Source organism: Onychomys torridus, chromosome X (assembly GCF_903995425.1).
Source record: "Onychomys torridus chromosome X, mOncTor1.1, whole genome shotgun sequence".
Taxonomy (NCBI): domain Eukaryota; kingdom Metazoa; phylum Chordata; class Mammalia; order Rodentia; family Cricetidae; genus Onychomys; species Onychomys torridus.
Genome location: NC_050466.1, coordinates 52130830 through 52152186, shown reverse-complemented (window position 1 = coordinate 52152186; position 21357 = coordinate 52130830). Strand labels below are relative to the sequence as shown.

Sequence of the window (21357 nt, the reverse complement as noted above, 5' to 3'; positions counted from 1 at the left end):
ACCCAGTAGCTTAGATAATCCCAAATTGTAGTAGTCATCTCTGGAACTTGATTGGGCAAGGGGAAATTATGTTTATTTCATAATGATGGAGGAGAAAGGAGGTAAGACATGGCCAAAGCTTTGGTGGATGGGACAGGTTGGAAGCAGACCTCATGCAGGTGACACCGAAGAGACAGACGAGACTTCTGTTTTGGAGGTGCTGGAAAGTTCAGAGATATCATCAATTTTTTTTCCAAAGAGCTGTAAGATGCAGTTTCGAAACTAGAAGGACAGAAAACATTATTCAGCAAAGCAGAAATGGCTAGTGCACTGTGCTGAAGGTGAGGCTTTGGACATTTGGTACTGTCACTTTGTGGATGTACACCTTTCCTTCTCCCATTTGGAATACTATGAGTGGGATGAGGATGGTTCAGCTAATTCTTTACACATATGAATAGAGGAGGTCTGAATCATCTAATTTAGTGGTTAATGGTGATTCTAGTTGAATTGTGACTGCTCCTAAAAAATACCAAATCCTAATTACTGGAACCTGTGACTGTGCCTTTTTTGGAACTGGAATCTTTGTACATGTATGTTATGATGAGGTCATACTGGATTAGCATTGTCACTAGTCCAGTGGACAGTGTTCTTGTGAGAAGAGGAAGATTTAGATAATACTTTACATACAGATAAATGACTATGTGAAGAATAATATTGGGACAGCATGTTTGTGAGTAGTAGGACAAGGGAAGCTAGGAAAGAGACACAAGACTGATACTGTCTCAGCACCTCCAGAAGGAACAATAATAATGCTGACACCTAGACCTCAGATTTCTGGCCTCTGGAACTGTGAGAAACTTAATTCCTATTTTCTTGCTTTGTTTGCTTGTTTGTTGCTGAGCTAGGAACTTAGCCTACGGCTTTGTGTATATTAGGAAAGTACTCTGTCACTGAACTACAATTGTGTTGTTTTAAGCCACAAAGCTTGTGGAATTTCCTGTGGTAACCTCGGGATACTTAGGCAGTGACCAAAACCAATGCCTTCTAAGGAGCTCAACTACAAAGCTTTGAGAACCCAAACTAAAAGTGTCATCTAATTTCAGCTCTATTTATGACTATCTCCATTCCCTCTCACATTAAAACTTTCAAAATGAAAACACTTAAGTGTTTTCATTGACAACATTAGAGATGGGCTAAATAACAACATGAACTTGGCTGAAAAACTGGCAGATAAGGCAAGAAATTCATTTACCATCTACTTACTGAGTTCTCACTTCATGCCTGACTCTATTCTGGAGGGAGATAGCAGTGAACAAGAATGGAATCCCCTGTTCCAATTTTCTTGGAATAAAAATGAATGAATGAAAGTAAAATTTGCACACCTGGCCACCTTTATTTCCTGTGTTTCACAAGGATCTCTTTCTAGAACTGCTTTCAGTTTTTAGCAGAGGAGATCTGGGGTGGGGCACTTGCCTGGCATGCACCAGACCTTGTGTTCCATCCCAAGCACCAGAGGAAGGAAGACAATAGAGGAAAGAAGAGTCAATTAGAAGGACTCACAGAGTCTGATGAAATGAGAGGCCCCAGTGAACACTTCTGATTACTAATAACTCACACAGAAGATACCCCTTAATGAAGTGCATGTGATGGATTCAAGGAAGAGAAATGCAAATGGCACTCAGAAGGTGATGAACCTCTAAAGGTTCACCTATAACCTACCAGAATGGTCTAAGAGTCATGAGCAACTTGTGTAAAAGTCTAATATGATAGCTAAGGATAGTTGCCATCAGGAAGAGCTAGGGTCATTGGGTGCTCACTGAGTGCTTAGTACATCTGGATTATAACAGCACCCTTTGAAGATTCCTGTCCATAGTTGTGGGGTCATCAGAAGGGAAGAACTTGCAGTGCACTGCACTTTCTTAAGTACCAGACTCAGGTGGAGACAGTGCAAGGATAACAGAGCTCATGGTTGAGATGAGTTCTGGAGAGGGTGGATCACATGCAGAGCCTTTTCACACTGGTTTTCTTGGAGGCACATCAGCAGTCCCCACACCCAGGTTCTCCATAAAGCTTTCTCATTGATGACTTTATTCCAGGTAAGAACCTTCATTGAGTTATGGGCCATTTTGAATTTGATCTGCTCATGCTCTTGCTTACCTGTCGGTTCATAAAGACATAGATAATGGGGTTGTAGACAGTGGCACTTTTGGCAAAGTAGGATGGTATGGAGGCCACAAGAGGATGGAAGGCATAGCCAGGGTGGGCAGTAGCAAAACATGCAAAGAAAGTATAGGGCCCCCAGCAGAGGCAATATGCAAAGACCATCACCACCACCATTCGTGTCACCTCCCTCTCGGCCTTCTGGGTGGACTCAGATTCTTTCTGTTGCTTTGCCACCTAGAGAAGACAAGAGCAGGGAGTGGAGGAGTCAGTTAGGGCTCTATATCTAGAGGGACTATTGCTATTACTCAGCCACTGAGTCAGGATACTAACAAGAAGAGGGATACCTAGGGATCTATGGGGAGTAGGAAATAGTCCACCTAGTATCCCAATCCTGCTTTCCACCCTAAGTCAGAGAATGACTTGACTTGGGAGACAGAGTGGTCCTGGAGCTTTGCAGGAGTTCCTGTAGGCCTTGAGGTAACAAGTGGCTGGCCTGGCCAAGGTCAACCCTCAGACTAGACTTTTGAAGCTGTTGCCTGTAGTTTCACAGAAGCCTGTGAAAGAGAACTAAGGAGACTGAGTTTAGCCTTTCTATGATCCCTTCCAAGAAGATCTAGTCTTGTGCTCAGGTTTGAGTCTGGAGTCTTTAACTGAGCTCTAGAAGTCAAGTTTGCTTTAACTAAGCCGGGTCTGGCAGGGTGCCCAGTGGCAATGCAAGAGACATATACACACTTCACCCAGGCTTTCTAAAGGATAGAGGTCAGCCATTATCTGCCATGGAAGGTTAGCTGTAAAAGGAACCATGAGGGCTAGAATCTGGGGAGAGCTGAAACAGCAGTGATGGGTTTTACTAGCCAAAAGCTAATACTGCTAACGCTTGAAGGAAACCCTGTGGGAGCTAGCGAAATTGATTCTGATATGGTACCACCAACCCAGGGACCAAATTGCAGCCTTCATTACAAGACACTAAAGTGAGTGGAGCCGCCTGGTGGAGCTCATGGTCTTTTCCAGAAAGAGCTTATTGTGCTCACCCATTCATGCAGGGGTGAGCACAAAGCAGCTTCATATAGGAAAAGCACCACCTGGAGAACTTTCTGTTACACAGGGTCCCAGCAATGAAAAAATGGGACACAAAGTAAATGGTAGGAAAGTTGTTGGACAAAGGGACAATTTATGCTGGAAAGGGAGACCGGTAGAGGAGCACAGAGCTCTTAGCATACAGTACCGAGCTCACATATCCCCTTACTATCATTTTTGCAGGAGAATCCCCAGTGGTAGCCTGGCCTGGGTAGGGATGTTGATGGGTTAGGGACTTCTGACAGAATTGGCTTTCTAAGATGGAACAACAGACACAGGACAATGAAGAGCAGGCCTGGAGGCAAATAGCACCCTTGAGTCTACTTCTTGGTCGTCTTCAAGAACCCCATTGTGGCGGTTGGAATGAGAATGCCCTCCATAGGCTCATGTATTTGAATGTTTGGTCCCTAGTTGGTGGAACTGTTTTGGAAGGGTTAGGAATTTTGGCCTTGTTGAAGGAGATGTATCATTAGGGGTGAGCTTCGAGATTTCAAAAGACCATGCCAGGGTCAGTCCATCTCTCTTTGCCTCCAACTTACAGAACAGGATGTAAGCTCTCAGATACTGCTCCAGCACCATGCCTCCTTGCCTACTGCCATGCTCTCCACCACGATGGTCATGGACTCACCCTCTGAAACTATAAGCATCCCCTAATTAAATGCTTTCTTTTATAAGTTGCCTTGGTCATGATGTCTCTTCAGAGCAGTAGAACAATAACTAAGACTCCTGTGAAGGGAATACAGGTGCTCTGGTGGTTATGCTCTGTGGGAGGATTTTTCTGGGCCAGGGGAAAGACACAGTTATGCTCCCTTACTGGGTCCTCTAGGAATGGGCACCCAGTGACTTTCCATCCCATAGGAGTGAGAACAAGGAAGCAAAGGTTGAGACCGCAAGAACTTCATTCATGTATATCAGTCTTGTTGTGTCTGGATGACACTGTTTCTTTGGAGCTGTTCACCACCTCTAGATTTTACAATCTTTCTGACTCCTTTTCTGCACAGATCCCTGAGCCCTGAGGACTGGGGTTTGATAAAGACATCCCATTTAGGGCTGTGACAGTACACACAAGACCTTCACAAGTTTAAACCATACAAAATTCTGGCACAGAGAGAAGTCCCACCCCTAACCAAGAAGCTATTTGCAACTGATACATGCTGGAAAAGGGAAAATCAGTTTTCTCCAATGGAATGTCACTAGGTATATCTACCACACTCCAGGAAGCTAATCTATACCCAGGAGTAGCTTCTAACATAAAACAGACTCCATGTTTTTGTTGTTATTGTTTGTTTGCTTGCTTGTTGTTGTTTTTTTAGCTTCTAACATAAAACAGACTCCATGTTTTTGTTGCTATTGTTTGTTTGCTTGCTTGTTGTTGGTTTTTTGTGTGTACATTTTTGTTTTGTTTTGATAATTTTGTCTTAATGATTTTTGTTAATTTGTTTTGACCATTGTTTTTTTGTTTTATGTTTTTTTTTTTTAATGAGAAGGGTAGAAGGAGAGAGAGGAAGGGAGAGAGAGAGAGAGTTCACATGAAGTTGGGTGGGGGAGGATTTGAGAGGATTTAGGAGAGAGAAAGAATATGATCAAAATATATTGTACGTGTTTGGCTGGCTTTTGGGACCCTATTCCTTATACTGGATCGCGTTGCCCAACCTTAATACAAGGGGAGGTGCTTAGTCTTACAGCAACCTGATATGCCATGCTTTGTTGATACCCAATGGGAGGCTTGCCCCTTTCTTAACAGAAACAGAGGGGAAGTAGACTGGGGCTGGTGGTGGGAGGTGGGGAGAGGGAATGAGAGGAGAGGAAGGTTATAAAATAAATAAAAAGTTTAATTAATTTAAAAAAAGAACCTCAAATTTATCTCCCAAGGAATGTCCTGCTTCACACTACTCAATGTTTTGTTTTGTTTTTTGAGATAGGGTCTTGTAGAGATCAGGCTAGCCTTAAATTTGCTATGTAGCAGAGGATGGCTTTGAACTTTTGATACTCCTGCTTTCACTTCCTGAGTGCTGGAATTACAGGAATGTGCCACCACTCCCAGTGCTTAGGATGTAACTCAGGGCTTCAATACATGACATCTCCTGTCCCACCCATACCACTGGGTCTTAATATTTTCTTATAGGTATAGTGCGGTGGTTTGAACAAGAATGTTTCCCCATAGACTCATGTATTTGAGTGCTTAGCCATCAGGAAGTGGCACTATTTGAGAAGGATTAGGAGAGGTGGCCTTGTTGGAGTAGGTATGGCTTCTTGAAGGAAGTGTGTTGCTGGGGGTCGGCTTTGAGGTTTCAAAAGCCCACATCAGGCCAGTATTTCTCTCTCTGCCTGAGGATCAGGATGTAGCTCTTAGCTACTGGTCCAGCATCATGCCTGTCTGATTCCCATCATAATGATAATGGACTAAGCCTTTGAAACTGTAAGCAAGCCTGCAATTAAATGCTTCCTTTTATAAGAGTTGCCTTGGTCATGATATCTCTTCACAGCAATATAACAGTGACTAAGACACATGGGAATTGAAAAAACAGTTTAAGCCAGGAGTGATGGTATACACTCAGAAAGCAGAGGCAAGTAGATCTCTGTGAGTTTGAGTCTAGCCTGATCTACATAGCAAGTTTCAGGCCAGCCAGGTCTCCATAGTGATTTTTTTCCTCCAAAAATGTAGTTTAAGAGACTCAGGTGTACTGATAGATTTCTGATCAGAGTAGTGTGGAGATAGGAGAGTTACAAGGTATGCCTCTGAGCTTGCCTAGGCATCTTGCTAGCTTGGGATGAGGGCAGGAGGATGAAAGGCTTACTGTTCGGATGGCCAGCCACACTTGGAAGTAGCAGACCATGATGATGCTGAGTGGGAAGATGCAACATGTGATCATGAGGACCATCATATAAGACTGAACCCCAGGGTATGAGGTGCCACTGAACACATCTGGGCCACAGGATGTCTTCAGGCCATAAGGCCAGTACCTAGAGAGAAGGGCCAGCAATCCATTCTGATTCAGGCTAGGGCAACCTGGAACCTGCCCAATCAACCAGGGCACACCCCTGACTTGAGTCAGAAGGTTTTTAAATGGAGAAGAAATTAACCAATGAGAAGTTAACAGGTCAATAGCATTTCATATCTACACAGTGTCGTAATTTCAGAACATTCTTATCACCTTAAAATCTTTTAGTAAGATTTTAGTAAATACTTTTCCATCATATGCTTCATATCATTTCTCTTCTCTTTGTAGCAAGATATGCATAATATAAAATTTGACATTATGACATTGAAGACTTTCCCAAAGTTATGCAATTATAATCATTACCTGGTTCTAGGCTATTTTCATAAGACGGCAAGGAGGCCTCCTCTTCCTCTTACTTTTTAAGAACACCTATGAATATCTGAATTTTTCTGAGGCCATTGTGCCAGGGCTGTAATGAATGGACATGCTCCCTGGGTAACCATGAAGATGAAATTAGATCATCCAGTCTGGGCCTCCACCCAGGACTAGCCCTAGGAAATTCTTAGTTTCTGGCAGTCATTGTGGTTCTGGAGAAAGACAAGCTTTTTACAAGTCTTATTTTATAGAATGATGGAAGCTTCCCAAAGAAAGAACATTCCCTGTCCAAATGCCACAAGAACACACACTCAAGATTGTTGTGTACAACAGTGAAATCAATAGTCCGTGTCTCATTCCTTCCAACCAAACATCTGAGCCGTTGCCTCATCAGTTTTGAGTATTTTCCCCAAAGAATGAGCCTGGCCAGGATATAGATGACCTGGTGTACCTTCCAAGAAACCTCTGAAGGTGGTAGGGTAAAATGTATGAGAAAGGCCTGGCACAGAGCTTGTAAGAGGGCCCTGAAATCTAAAATGTACCCTGTGTGTTTACTTACACTATAGCCCTAGGTTGGGCATTTTGGATTTTTCTATGTTCTTTTGAGCAGCTTCTTCTCCTTCTCCTTCTCCTTCTCCTTCTCCTTCTCCTTCTCCTCCTCCTCCTCCTCCTCCTCCTCCTCCTCCTCCTCCTCCTTCTTCTTCTTCTTCTTCTGGTTTTTCAAGACAGGGTTACTCTGTGTAACTTTGAGCCTTTCCTGGAACTCTGTAGCCCAGACTGGCTTTGAACTCACAGAGATCCACCTGGCTCTGCCTCCTGAGTGCTGGGACTAAAGGCATGCGCCACTACCGCCCAGCATCTTGTGAGCTTCTTATACTTGAGAAAAACATTTACATAGTCTAGGGAGTAGGTCACAGGGCCCCTTTTAATACTGTAGGCAAATATTCATACATTCATGTGCATGCTGCACTGGGAGCCCAGGGAGAGTTTCCTCCCTCCTTATAAGCAGGGAGCCATGCAGGCCCAGAAATCAGAAGTGAATTGATATTCCTGGAGACCACAGTCTGACCTTCCCCACTTGGTCCTACAGAGGTTACTTTCCTAGCATCATTACACCCTTACCTGCTCCAACCAAAGATTGGTGGGGCCGTCCACATACCAGCCCAGACCCAGGAGAAGATGATTCCCACAGTGGCCAGTTTAGCGTCAAATCTCATATTGCCAAAGGGTTTGCAGACCACCAGCCACCTCTCCCAGGAAATAATGGCCAGGGACCAGAGGCCTGTGATGCCTATGGGGGAGAAGAGATAGACCAGGGCTTTGAATTGGAACAAAGGATTGTTCACACTACTTCCTCCTCCTAGCTGACAGTTTTCAAGACTCCCTCATAGCTACCACATCAAATCCTCTGAAATGTTTTCAGGTCCAGAGTGCAGTGGACTTCTTGGTGAATGGACTTTTTTTTAGTCCATTTTTATGACATGTGTGTCTCACCTTCTTTTCTCTTCTTTAGGCTCTTTTGCTTTGCATCTGTGCTAAATCCAATGACATGCCTTCTTCCCCTCTGTCTTCCTACTCTCTTTCTAATCTTCCCTCTAACCACAATTGCTTCTGCTCTGGGGCAGGATGTCCTAGCTCTCAGTTTAGTCACTGAGTCATAGAATCTTGAGGCTTGTACCTTAGAGATCTCATAGCTCTCTATCCTCAACCTCAGCCTGCACAACCCATCACCAAAAAGAAGGCAAAAAATGCTATGGTAGCTGATGGCCTTGCACTTATGTGTCCACTGGGGTACTTCAAGGGCTTTTTGTCCTCTTGGCCTCTGATAATTTCTTCTTCTGATGCCATTGATGGAGTTTCTGGAAGCCCATATTCATATGGGCTTGACCACACTGAGGTGTCATTGTTTCAAAGAAACAGAACATATGATCTGTATCCTTTCTGCTTGTTTGCTGTTCTTTTAAGTGTTTGGGGACAGCTCAGAGTTTCTCCAATTGTTTGTAAGGCGACACAGGTTCCCACTCCTTCTTATGCCCAAAGGTGTGCACACAGGCCTTAGGCACCCATGAACCAGGGTGGGGAAAAGTATTTATTTTTCATTCACCTAACCTCTAAAGGACACTCTGTATTCCATCTATTATGAAATAGGCAGTATTAGAACACTCCTAGTTTGGTCAGCTAGAGAAAGGACAGATGTTCTCAGATCACTCTACTGAGGTGGCAGACTATAAAATGTCATTCCTGTTCATTGTCACTTCACTGAATTTTTATTGGTAGTCAGATCATATCCTTGTTTGAAATACTTTAGTGTAGAACACTGTTGCTAATGTTTTTAGTGCATAATTTAAAAAGATGTATTTATTTTTATTTTGTGTGTATGGGTAAACAAAGAATACTCTATGAGTAGGACAAAGGCAAGCCTAGCAGAAGCAGAGCCAGACATGAGGATGCCACTTGGGAAAGGTCACGTAACCACCAAGGTGCACACCTCTAACTGAAAGTGCTTGGGCCTGGGAGAGAGACTTTCTTTACTTGATCTTTCCTGATTACCCTATAGATTTGGGATATTGTCCAGTACTCCCTCTGGTCTGAACTTAATCTGCCCAGTGGGTGAGGGGCAAGGAGAGACAATGGCGAGGAACCAAGAGCAGGGAAGCTACTGGTAGATATCTGCTAGGTACACAGGTAGGTAAGTGGGGTTCCAACCAGGTCTATTTGTGGGTTTCTCACCCCAGTCCAGACCTCTCAAAGTCTCTTTTTATACACATGGCAATTAATTCTCCCTATTCATATAGGCTCAACAGAGCCTGTCTTCCAGACTAGCTACTACTGGGCTCTCCTTAACCATTTAGAAATAAGGTAAGAGAGGGGTAATGGAGATACTGTATTGTCACCATCTAGTTACTGGGCCCTTTCCAACACAGAGCCTAGCACAATGGTACTTCTTAGCGAGCACTTTTTAGGGTGTGTATGTATGTGTAGCCATGGGGTATATGTAGAGGTTAGAGGACAACTTTCAGGAGTTTCTCTCTTTCTACCATGTGGATCCTAGGAATTAAACACACCTCATCAGGCTAGGCATCTTTACTCATCAGCCTTTAGCTACCTAACCTAAGCAAATCATAGCCAACAGGTCTTAGTGATGGTTGTAAAGAAAGGTGTCTAGATCCAGTCAATATCTCAAAAGCTCTGATGTCTTTCTCTGGGAACAGCTCACACAGTGTCTAACAGCCTTAGAGACAGGATGGAAACACACATATTCCTGATTTGGATAGGAGTCCATCCAAGGTGCCCAGAGCCTACCCTTCATATGGTTCTGGAATTCTCTGATTTCGTTATCTATCTCATCCCACATAAGCTCCACAGTCCAAAACTGGGTACATATAGTTAGAGCCTGTCTCAATGTTGAACTCAAGCAAACAGTTGAGAATGGATGCTCAGAGAGGGTGCCTGAACCGGTCATCTATTGTAATCAGATTGATGACTACCCTCACTGTCATCACAGAGCCTTTATCCAGTAACTGATGGAAGTAGATGCAGAATCCACAGCCAAGCACTGGGCTGAGCTCTGGGAGTTGTTCTGAAGAAAGAGAGGAGTGATTGTACAATCCAGGGGGTGTCAAGGTCATGATGGAGGAACCCACAGAGACAGCTGACCTGAGCTTGTGGGAGCACATGGACTCTGGACCAACAGTTAGGGAGCCTGCATGGGACTGACCTAGGCCCTCTGCATGTGTGTGACAGTTGTGTAGCTTGGTCTGTTTGTAAGGCTCCTGGCAGTAAGATTAGGACCTGGAGATACTGTGTTGTCACCATCTAGTTACTAGGCCCTTTCCTGGCTTTTGGGAACATGTTCCCCATGCCCAGCCTTTATATATAGAGAGGAGCTCGGTCCTTCCTCAACTTGATGTACCATCTTTTGTTCAAGTCCATTGGAGGCCTGCTCCTTTCTGAATGGAGACAGAGGAGGAGTAGGTGGATGGGGAGGGGGTAGATGGGAGTGGGGGGGGCAGGGAGGAATGGGAGGAGAGGAGGGAGGGGAAACTGTGATCGGTATGTAAAATAAAGGGAAAAAAGTTAATTAAAAAAAGAAAGAAAATGTGTGCTCAGATATAAGCCTTCAGAATTTTTAAAGCCTGTCCTACAACCCCTGTGCTGACTGTGATCCAGCTTTTACCATGAGTATCTCCCTTTATACTGTGTCTCATATATACACACCATGTATGAACCTCAGGGTTTGCAGTATGGTTTTCTTTAGGCACACCAGGTTGTGTCTCTTTCAGCTTACCACACAGGGAGACAATGTAGCCTTCCACCACACACAGAGGGTGGCCCAGCACAAAGTAGCCATAGATTTGGTTCACAACACTGATAGTGCTGGCAATGGCGGTCTCTGCTAGGTCAGCAACTGCCAAGTTCACCAGAATCCAGTTCAGAGGATGACGCAGCTTCTTGAACCTCCTGGTGGCTGCCAGCACAAGTCCATTAGTGAAGAAAGATGCAATGACCACAAGGATCATCCAGGTGCTGGTGAGGTGGTACACCCACCTGGGAGCAATGTGATAATTGGGGCCTTCAAAGGGACCTGGAGGCAAGAGGTACAGAATAGAAGAGAAACTGCACAAAACATTACACAGCTGCATTAGCATCTTGAACCCACTTTTCCTTGCTCTAAATGAGCCCTGCACATGAAGCTATTAAGGTGAGCCCTAATTCAGTAGGACTGGTTTCCTTATAAAAGGGGGACATTTACTATTGCTGTTTTTGCCAGAATAATTGGACAGAGTCACAAGCCCCAATCTCTCCTACTGTATAATAAAGCTTCACAGCACTAGGAAAGTACACACAAAGAGGCCTATGCTTGCAAGAATTCTACAGTCTATGCATTGAAAAAACAAAACAAAACAAAACAAATAACGAACAAACAAAAACCACAGCCCCCTCCCAAAACCAGAACAAAATAGCTCAAGAAAAACAGGGCTGTCCTGGCTATGCTAGGAAGGACAGGTAAATTTCATCCCTAGCACAGCTGTACTCTGTGATACCTCTGCTTCACTCTGTGTACTGGCCGATTTGTTTCTAATAGGAAACTCTGCACAGATTCCCAGGAACCCCCAATATGAGATGTAGGAACAGGACATTGACAACCCAAGACTCATAGAGTCTGTCTCTATGTAGAAGGGAATAGTGTGAAGCAATAGGGCTCTTTCTTTTCTTTCTTTCTTTCTTTCTTTCTTTCTTTCTTTCTTTCTTTCTTTCTTTCTTTCTTTCTTTTTCTTCCTTTCTTTTTTTTTTTTGACAGGGTTTCTCTTCGTAACAGCTCTGGCTGTCCTGGAATTTACTTCGTAGACTTGGCTAGGCTGGCCTCGTACTCACAGAAATCAGCTTGCCTCTGCTGGGATTAAAGGCACCACCACCCAGCACAATAGGACCTTTTAAAAGACCCCAGAGAACCCTCATACTGTCAATGTATCTCCCCTGAGAAAGTGCAGCAGGTGAACTGGAGCAGAGCAGGGGGAACTGGTGGTATTTGGAACCTCTAGTTTATAGATAAGCAAAGAGGTTAGAGCAATTGAATGTCACAGATTCTAAGCCAGCACCCTTTCCAGATGATAGACCAGGCAGAGCACTAACAAAGGTGGGTAAGGCCTACCAGGCCCAGGCAGCAGTCAAGGAGGGGGTCCAGAGCCTCTAGCAATGACACCACAGCAGCCTGTCTCTCCTGCCTGAAAGTAGGAGAACAAGATTCGTAAAGAGATTAGCAAGAGAAAGGTAGCAAAAGTGAACTCCCAGGCAAAAAGTTTGTAAGGAAAACAGGCAAGGAAACAATTGAGTTGGATGGGGTCAGGAAAGCTGGACTTCTTCAAATCTATCTTGTATTCTAGATTTTCCTTTGGAACATTATTATTATTATTATTATTATTATTATTTTATTATTATTACTATAGTTTTTTGAGACAGGATCTATAGAGCCCTAGATGGTGCGGGAACTTGCTACATAGACCAGGCTGGTTTCACATTCACAGATCAGCCTACCTCTGTCTCCTGGTTGCTGGGATTAAAGCATGGTGGGCCACCATGCTTGCCTCCTTTGGAACTTTATAACTAACATATTACATAATATAATATAAAATATAAAAATATATTTGAGACAGGGTTTGTCTATGTAGACCTGGCTGGTCTGGAACTTGCTATGTATACCAAGCTGGCCTTGAATTTATCCTGCCTCTGCATCCTGTATATTGGGATTACAAGCATAGTGTCTGATCTAAAATTCAAACTTAAAATGTAATATCTGATTGCCAGATGTGGTGGTGCATACCTGTCATTTTACAAAAAAGGTAACCCCTGGTTATCAAAACCAAAACAAATGAGCCTAAATGCACACGTCCAGTCAATAGTGTAACTCCAGAGAGAGGGATTGAAAGTACAGTGTCTCAACTACACAACCCAATGGCATACATCCTCAGTGTGAAAGGACATGTACAAATGTTAGGTCTTTAGTAATCCTATTTAAGTTTTAAAAAAATTTTGTTATTTATTTATACATGTAGGTGTTTTCCCTGCATGTATGTCTGTACACCATGCTAATGTAATGCCCACAGAAGCTGGAAGAGGATCCCCTAGAGCTGGATCTTACAGATGGTTGTGAGTCATTATGTGGGTGCTGGGAATCAAACCTGGTACCTCTAGAAGAGCAAACAGTTAAGCCATCTATCCAATCTCCTAAAGACTTATTTTCACTTTTTTTTTTTTAAATATGCATGGGTGTTTTGCCCGCATGTATGTCTATGCACTGTGTGAGAGGCTAGAAGAGGGTATCAGGTATCAGATCTCCTGGAATTGGAGTTACAGATTTTTTGTTTGTTTGTTTTTGTTTTTTAAAGACAGAGTTTGTCTGTATAACAGCCCTGGCTGTCCTGGAACTCACTCTGTAGACCAGGCTGGCCTCAAACTTATAGAGATCCACCTGCCTCTGCCTCCCAAGTGCTAGGATTAAAGGCGTCCGCCACCAATGCCACCCAGCCAAGTATAGATGGTTTTAAGCTGCCATAGGAAACAAATCCAGATCCTCTGGAGGAGCAGTCAGTGCTTTTAAGTATTGAGTTGTCACTCGAGACCTTAGTCATTTTCTTTTTGGGCATCAGTGAGGGGAGGCAAGTATAATATAGTTCAGGTTGGCCTCTTACTTGCTTATTTAGCTGAAGATGGCTTTGAACACATGATTGTCCTGCCTCTACCTCCCAATTTCTGGGGTTCCAGATAGGTACCACCATACCCATTATTGATATCATTGTTTATAGTAGTGTTTGTATCACTCTTTTGAGATGTGTGTGTGTGTGTGTGTGTGTGTGTGTGTGTGTGTGTGTATGTGTTTTAACATAGAGAAAATGAGTAATTATATGACATTAAGTTCTAATTCCTGGATAAGAAGATTCTTATTGGGAGGCAAAGGAAAGAGATGTAATAGATGTAATACCTTTGGTCTTCACTGGTGAACCAAATCACTATTGGAGAATGGAAACATAAGAAGAGAAGTGGGCCGGGCGGTGGCGCACGCCTGTAATCCCAGCACTCGGGAGGCAGAGGCAGGTGGATCTCTGTGAGTTTGAGGCCAGCCTGGTCTACAGAGCTAGTCCAGGACAGGCTCCAAAGCTACAGAGAAACTCTGCCTCGAAAAACAAAAACAAAAACAAAAACAAAAACAAAAACAAAAACAAAAAAAGAGATAAAAAAGAAGAGAACTGGGCATGGTGGTGCGTTCTCATAATATCAGAACTCAGGAGGCAGTGGCAAGAAGATTTTCCATGAATTTGAGGCCCATCTGGTCTACATAGTGAATTCTAGGCCTTCAGGCCTACATAGGGAGACTTAGCCTAAAATATGAAGGGGAAAGAATTGAGCATACATCCTACTTTTCACGCATGCTGCACTTCAGAGAGTCCAGTGATGGAAACTGAGGCATGATTCCCTTTATTAAAGTAATCAAGCTAGGAAGGGAAGTCAGGAAAGAACAGCTTGGCATTCCAATTGCTTAGCACATCTGGGCATTGTGCTTCAGCAACTTGTGATTCCCCAAGAAAAGAGATTCTTCTGAAAGCTGTCTTCACTGAGACACACAACACCAGCTGGATACTGGTCTAGCCATTGAGGGAAAACTAATTAAGAACTTTAGCTTTAGTGGCTCTTAGTTAACTTCAAGATTGCTAATTCTTCTTTTCTAAGATTTATTTTTATTATTTTTAATTATGTACAGATGTGTGTGTCTGCATGCAGGTGTGTGCATGTCAGTGTAGTTGCCCTCAGAGGACAAAGGTGTTAGATCCCCTGGACCTGGAGTTATAGACTCCAACTGTGAGACACTTGTTGTGGATGCTGGGATTTGAATTTGAGTCTTCTGGAAGAGCAGTAAGTGCTCTCAATCACTGAGCCACTTCTCCAGCCCAAAGATCACTAATTCTGAAGATCATACAGCTGGGCCATGCACCATTCATACCCTGCTAGCTTTGATGCAGAGAATAACTTTGAGGTGTGAGTTGTGGTAACAGTAGCTTACGTTCCTCTTCAGGGACCTGAAGGCTGCTTTTACTGAAAGCACTGAAAGCACTGTCTCTTTACTTGGGTCTGCAGGTGTCTGACAGGGTTACTGGGATGGGGTGACAAGGCTTGGTCCATCTGTCTTCCCCCTTGGTGCCTTGAACTCTGAGTTAGATTTTACTTAGCTCTGTGTATATATAGACTTGCTGATAACTGAAAACAAAACCCAGGACTACGCTGATCCACACTCATCCAGTGTCTTCTCCCTCCTAGAAGCTTCAGACACCAACCAACCATCATGACTGGAGGCACCAGTCCAGGAAAGAAGTATAAAAGAGGCAGCACCTGGATTTCTAGGAGTAGCCAATATCTTGTATGAAAAATAGAGCATCTTTTGAGACCACATCTATAGCCAGGAGAAAATCTCCAGGCCACTCCAGCAAACAAAGACAAGCTTGCCTCTCTCCCTTTGTCTGGAAAGCAGCCTTTCTGCTCAAGTTGTGAATGTTCTGCTTGAGCTGATGTCCCAATAAAGTTTTACACGGAAGCTCCTAACCCAGGGCTTGCTCTCACTTCTATTACTTCTGCCAAAAAATTCTGCCTCTGGTACCAGTCAGACCTTCAGATGAACTGTTTAATCTACAAACCACAAAAGAAGTAGTAATGAATACACTCAAAGGAGCATGTTAAATCACATTATAGGCTAGTAACCAGCAATATTTGAAGTGAGGAAAAGTTCATGGAAAATGGTTATTTTCTTAAAAAAAAAAAAGTGCAAGGAAAATGGTCTGAGTTTGATCTAGTAATCAACACGAATATATACACTTTATTTGAGCCTTGATTCAATTCAACTTTAAAAAAAGTATAACGCTTTTTTTTTTCTAGGCATAGTAGTGCATGCCTATAATCCCAGGACTCTGGAAACTGAGGAAGGGGATCGTGAGTTCAAAGTCACCCTGGGATATAAAGTTCCAGTGGGTAAAGGCACTTGCCCCAAACTTGACGATCTGACTTTGGTCCCTGGAGAACATATGGTAGAAGAAGAGCATTCACTCTCACAAGTTCTGACCTCTGTGTGTATGTTGTGGTGCCTTCTCACAAAATAACTAAATTTAAATGTAAAACAAAACAAAAACATGGTCTTCTTGAGACAAGGTCTTAAGAGCTATATAGCGTTGGCTGGCCAGGAACTTGCTATGTAGATCAGAGTGGCCCAAACTCATAGAGATCCACCTGCCTCCACCTCACAAGGGCTAGGACTAAAGGTGTGCACCATTACTACTAGCTGACTTACATTTTTGACACAGGGTCTCATGTGTGGCAGAGTGGCCTCAAACTCCTTAAGTATCAGAGGATGACCTTGAACTTCTGATCCTTCAGCCTCCTCATTCTAGGCACTGGATTTACAAGCATCTGCCACCATGACCAGTTGAAAGTAAGATACTGCTAACATCAACTAAGATAGTGTACAATATCCTGGAAACATTGCTAACCTTTTGATATTAGGATGGCATCATAGTTATGTTTTGCAGAGTCCTTTCATCTTAGAGATACATCCAAAGTACATACAAAAGAAAGGATATGATGTGTTAGATTTATGTCTAAGAATCAGGAGGAGCCAGTAAGATGGCTCAGTAGGTAAAGGTGCTTTCTGCCAAGCCTGACAAACTGAGATTGATCCTAGTTCCTGTGGTGATATATTGTGTACCCTAATAAATTTTGACTGAAGATCAGATAACAGGACAAACCACTAGATTAAACATACAGGCCAGGCAGTGGTGGCACACACCTGCTGTGGATATCGCTCTCTGTAAATAAAGTTCTGATTGGCCAGTGGCCAGGCAGGAAGTACAGGCGGGACAAGAGAGAAGAGAATTCTGGGAAGTAGAAGGTTGGAGGGAGACACCGCCAGCTGCCGCCATGAGAAGCAACATGTAAAGACACTGGTAAGCCACAAGCCATGTGGCAAAGTATAGATAAACAAAAATGGGTTAATTTAAGATAGAAAAAGTAGATAACAAGAAGCCTGCCACAGCCATACAGTTTGTAAGCAATATAAGTTTTTGTGTGCTTTCTTGGTTGGGTCTGAGCGACTGTGGGACTGGCGGGTAAGAGAGATTTGTCCTGACTATGGGCCAGGCAGGAAAACTCTAACTACACACACCTTTAATCCTGGCACTTGGGAGGCAAAAATCCATCTGGATCTCTGTGAGTTCAAGGCCACACTGGGCTACAATGAGATTGATCCAGTACAGGAGAGAAACTGAGCCAGGCATGGTGGCACACACCTTTAATCCCAGAACTTGAGATCTCATGCCTTTGCTTGGGAAGCGCATACGCCTTTAATCCCAGGAAGTAATATGGCAGGGCAGAGAAAGGTATATAAGGTGTGAGGAAACAAGAACTCACTCTCTTCAGGCTGAAGATTTCATAGAGGTAAGAACTAGTGGCTGGCTGTTCTGCTTCTCTGATCTTTCAGCTTTTGCCCTGATATCTGGCTATGGGATTTTTTTAAATTGAAAGATCATCTAAGATTTGAACAACAGGTCCCCACATGGTGGAAAGAGAGAACTGACTGGCCCATCTTATCCCCAGACCTCTACACATATGTCCTCAATATGTTCTCTGATCTCCACATGCAACTCCTTTCTTCCCCCTCTTCCCTCTCTCTCAATAAATAAATAAACAAGCAAATAAATAAATAAAATGCAAAATAAAAATAAAAATAATCAGGAAGAAAGAGAGTGGATGGGTCACAGACAAAATAAGAAAAAAAACCATGGAAGCTGAATGACAAGGGTCTGAGTTCATGATACTGTCCCTATTACTTTGATATATACTTGAAGCTTTGCACAAAACAAAGCCTCTGACATCAGAAAACAGGGGTGTTGTGCCATAATGAAGCCTAGAACCACAACAACCCTGTGGAGGTGAAGTACAGAAACCTAGCTAGTCTGGCCTAAAGTCCCTGTTCCTACAGTGGTGGCCCTGGTAACCCCAGAGCAGGGTGTTGCCAACCCAGGATTTTAGGGAAGCTTTAAGGAGAGACCTGGTGCTGGGGGCTGGGGCCTGCCTTCAGTCATTTGATAGCCCCACATGCAAAGCTTTTTGCATACATAGCTTCTAAAGGCAGAACTCAGGCTGCCCTGATAAGTCCTTAGTTCTTAGGACTGCTCAAGACAGAAAGACCATTTGTTAGCTCTCCTCCTCAGAAGTGAACAGCTTTGGTGGTGTGCTTTAGGCCCTGGGTTGGACAATATAGCTGTCACAGGGTCTTCTAACCTAGTCATTTGTCTTCTGCTGTAGCTTCCCCAGCTTCCCTTTCTGGGGTCAGGCACAGTCAGAGACCTGCCAAACTTTCCCATTTCCTTCAGTGGATCTATGTTCTCCAGACCATCTCTTCAGTCTCTTTGTGGCTTTAGAGGATAAAAAGACAAATCCTGTTCTTCTCCAAGGAGGAAGATCTTATGAATCCTTCTAAGGACACAGATTTCCAGAGGCTAAGGGAAGTGCGTGTGGTTTTAGGATGACTGTTCTTTTAGCTGCTCACTATGACACGATCATTAAAGCTAAGGGAGGGGGTTGGGGATTTAGCTCAGTGGTAGAGTGCTTGCCTAGCAAGCACAAGGCCCTGGGTTCAATCCTCATCTCTGGCAAAAAAAAAAAAAAAAAAAAAAACTAAGGGAGATAAGGTTACGTAGAAGAGGGAAATTGGGAAATTGAGGGTGGCTGGTAGCTTTTAGCATAGCCACCTTGGTTTGGTGACTGAACCTCCAGGGTACCTGTTGCTCACCTCTGGTGCTGTTGCTGTTGGTGTAGGTGAAGATGCTTGCATGGGTGCTATCCTCATAGTGGTCCAGTATCTCTCCTTCTGTAAGCCTTTGGGTCATGGCTATGGAAAACACTGTCCTTGGAACCTGCCAGAGTTGGCACATTGCCTGTGAGGTTACAGAACTTTATATCAACCTGCAGGATCAGGCCAGACCTCCTTACCTTAAGGGCTCCTAAACACTTCACCATCTGATCTCTTAATTGGGCCCAGGACTTAGATCACCCCCTCCTACCCTCACTTCCCTGTTCCTGAGTTCAACCCACAGGGGTGGCTCAGGGCCATTTGCCCACAGTGGAACCTGGATAGTACACACTCCCACCCCTTCCACCCTTGGCTTGCAGTAGAGCTTATGGGAGTCACTGTAGCCCTTGCTTGTGATTATGTGTCTTCCATCTCTTTCTTCTACTGTAGGTCAGACAGGTCCTAGGATGGGATTTATAGACCAGAGTGTTGAGTATCAAAGCAGCTCAAAGTTCCAATGTACCTTTCTGGCTTTGCTGAAAGTCCCTGGAAACCTTTCAGGCAGAGATCTGGAACAGGACTGTGTTGCAGGACAGAGTTTTTGTTTTTGTTTTTGTTTTTGTTTTTTTTTGTTGTTGTTGTTTTTTTTTAATTGGGCCTTGTGCCACAGTGTGTGTTAGCAGGACTGCTCCCGTGGGAAAAAGAATAGGCACTGACTGTGCATCTCTCTTTCAGCTTCAGCCCTCTTCCTCCACCTCTACCAGCTGCAGCTCTTACAATCACCAGGGGCCCATGTAGGTTTTCCCAGAAGCCTGGCACAGCACTGGAAAGTGCCTACATGGTACCTTTATCTTGCCTGTTCAAGTGCACAACCTGTCCTTGGATTATACCAGATTGCTACCTGCTTCTTGACAGTGTCTAGACAGGGTGCCTCACTGTCCTCCTTTGCTCACAGCAGTGTGGCTGCTGCTGGCTCCACAATTAGCAGGAGCCACTAATTCCTTGAACATGGCCAGTTCCAAGCAAAGACTCCTGATGTCCTGTTATGGCCCCCTCAGGAAACACATCCACTCTTAAGGGTTCCAGAAGCTCCTTTCTACTTGGTCTTGAAATCCAGCTGCCTTTGGATTGGCTTCTTGACCTCAGTAAAGTCACATGAGCTGATGGAATTAATGTCTCCAACTTCTGTGCTATCATTCTTCAGTACTCCTGGCTCCAAGCTTAAGGCTGGAGCCAGGTAGAACCTTAATTACCCATCCCAAGAATGGCTCTTAGAATTAATTGATGCACTCTGTGTCAGGACCAAGCTAGGAGCTCTGTGTGGAACTTAATCTTGGTCACAGCCTTGCCCAGCTGCAGTCTAGAAACCATATGTCTGCACAAAACTCACACATGTATGTTTATAGCAGCACTCTCCAGATGAGACTCAAAGAGAGAAACAACTCAAAAGTCTATGAAAAAAATGAGTAAATGAGTCAAGTGTGGTCTATTCACATAAAGAAATATCATCCATCCATCACAAGGAATGAAGTGGTTTTTGTGCTACAAAGTGAATGAGTCTTGAAATAGTATGCTAAACAAAAGAAGGCAGACACAAAAAGCCACATAGATTCTAGGATGGCAAATCAAATGAGAAAGCTAATCCACTGAAACAGAAAATAGGTAAGTTATTGCCAAGTCATGGGAGGAGGAGAAATGGGAGTAATTCTTTTTTTTTAAACATTTAATCTTTATTTCTAAATTCCTTGGGGGGGGGTTAAAATTGATGTTATCTTTTCAATTGAGGGGGGTTAAAATTGATGTTATCTTTTCAATTGAAGGACATTTGTGATACAGGATTTTGAAAAACATTCATTTATATTATTGACAAATTTATTAGGAAGCCCTGAATGTATGTGCCAAGTTTAACCACTTAAGAGGTTCATGGAAAGTTACCTTAACAACTGCTCTGCATTGATTTTGGTTAGTCATGATAAATCTTTTATTAAGAATTTAAAAATATTTTAGTAGTATGTATTGATTTTCATATTAGAGGAGTTAGGTATACTAGTTCCTCATGGTCACTGCTCAAATGCAACCTCTTTTGTCCACCCCTCTCCTTTTAAAGATTTATATTTTTTCCTCAAATAATATTTTTATTAATTATTTGGGAATTTCACACAATGTGCTCCATCACACTCAATTCCCATTCCTCTCAGGTCCACCTTCCCACCCTTGCACCACTGCCCCACAAAAATATCCCCACCAAGTCCAATTTGTGTTGCCCATATACTCACTGGAGCATGGTCAAACCCCCAGTGGCCAGCTCCTTATAGAAAACTAAGTCCCCTCCATCCCCCCAACCCCTGCCAGAAGCCATCAGCTGTGAAGAGCATCAGCATTTTTATCACAGTTTTTAATAGTTCTCTTCAATGGCTTCTGTCTGGACTGTTTTTTGTTTTTGTTTTTAGGAGAGGATAGGTTGTCACAGAAGCCTTCAGTGTCTCTCAT

The 21357-nt window shown here is 43.5% G+C and overlaps 1 protein-coding gene across 1 annotated transcript; it reads right to left on the bottom strand.

The window, feature by feature from the left end:
• Nucleotides 1-51: 51 nt before the first annotated feature.
• LOC118573601 (medium-wave-sensitive opsin 1) lies at nucleotides 52-19001 on the bottom strand. Its single transcript, XM_036173881.1, has 6 exons — nucleotides 18868-19001; nucleotides 10825-11121; nucleotides 7659-7827; nucleotides 6018-6183; nucleotides 2137-2376; nucleotides 52-261 (listed from the first exon to the last, which is right to left on the bottom strand). The coding sequence occupies exons 1-6, from the start codon at nucleotides 18962-18964 to the stop codon at nucleotides 151-153; spliced, it is 1080 nt and encodes a 359-aa protein (XP_036029774.1). The 5' UTR covers nucleotides 18965-19001; the 3' UTR covers nucleotides 52-150.
• Nucleotides 19002-21357: the final 2356 nt, after the last annotated feature.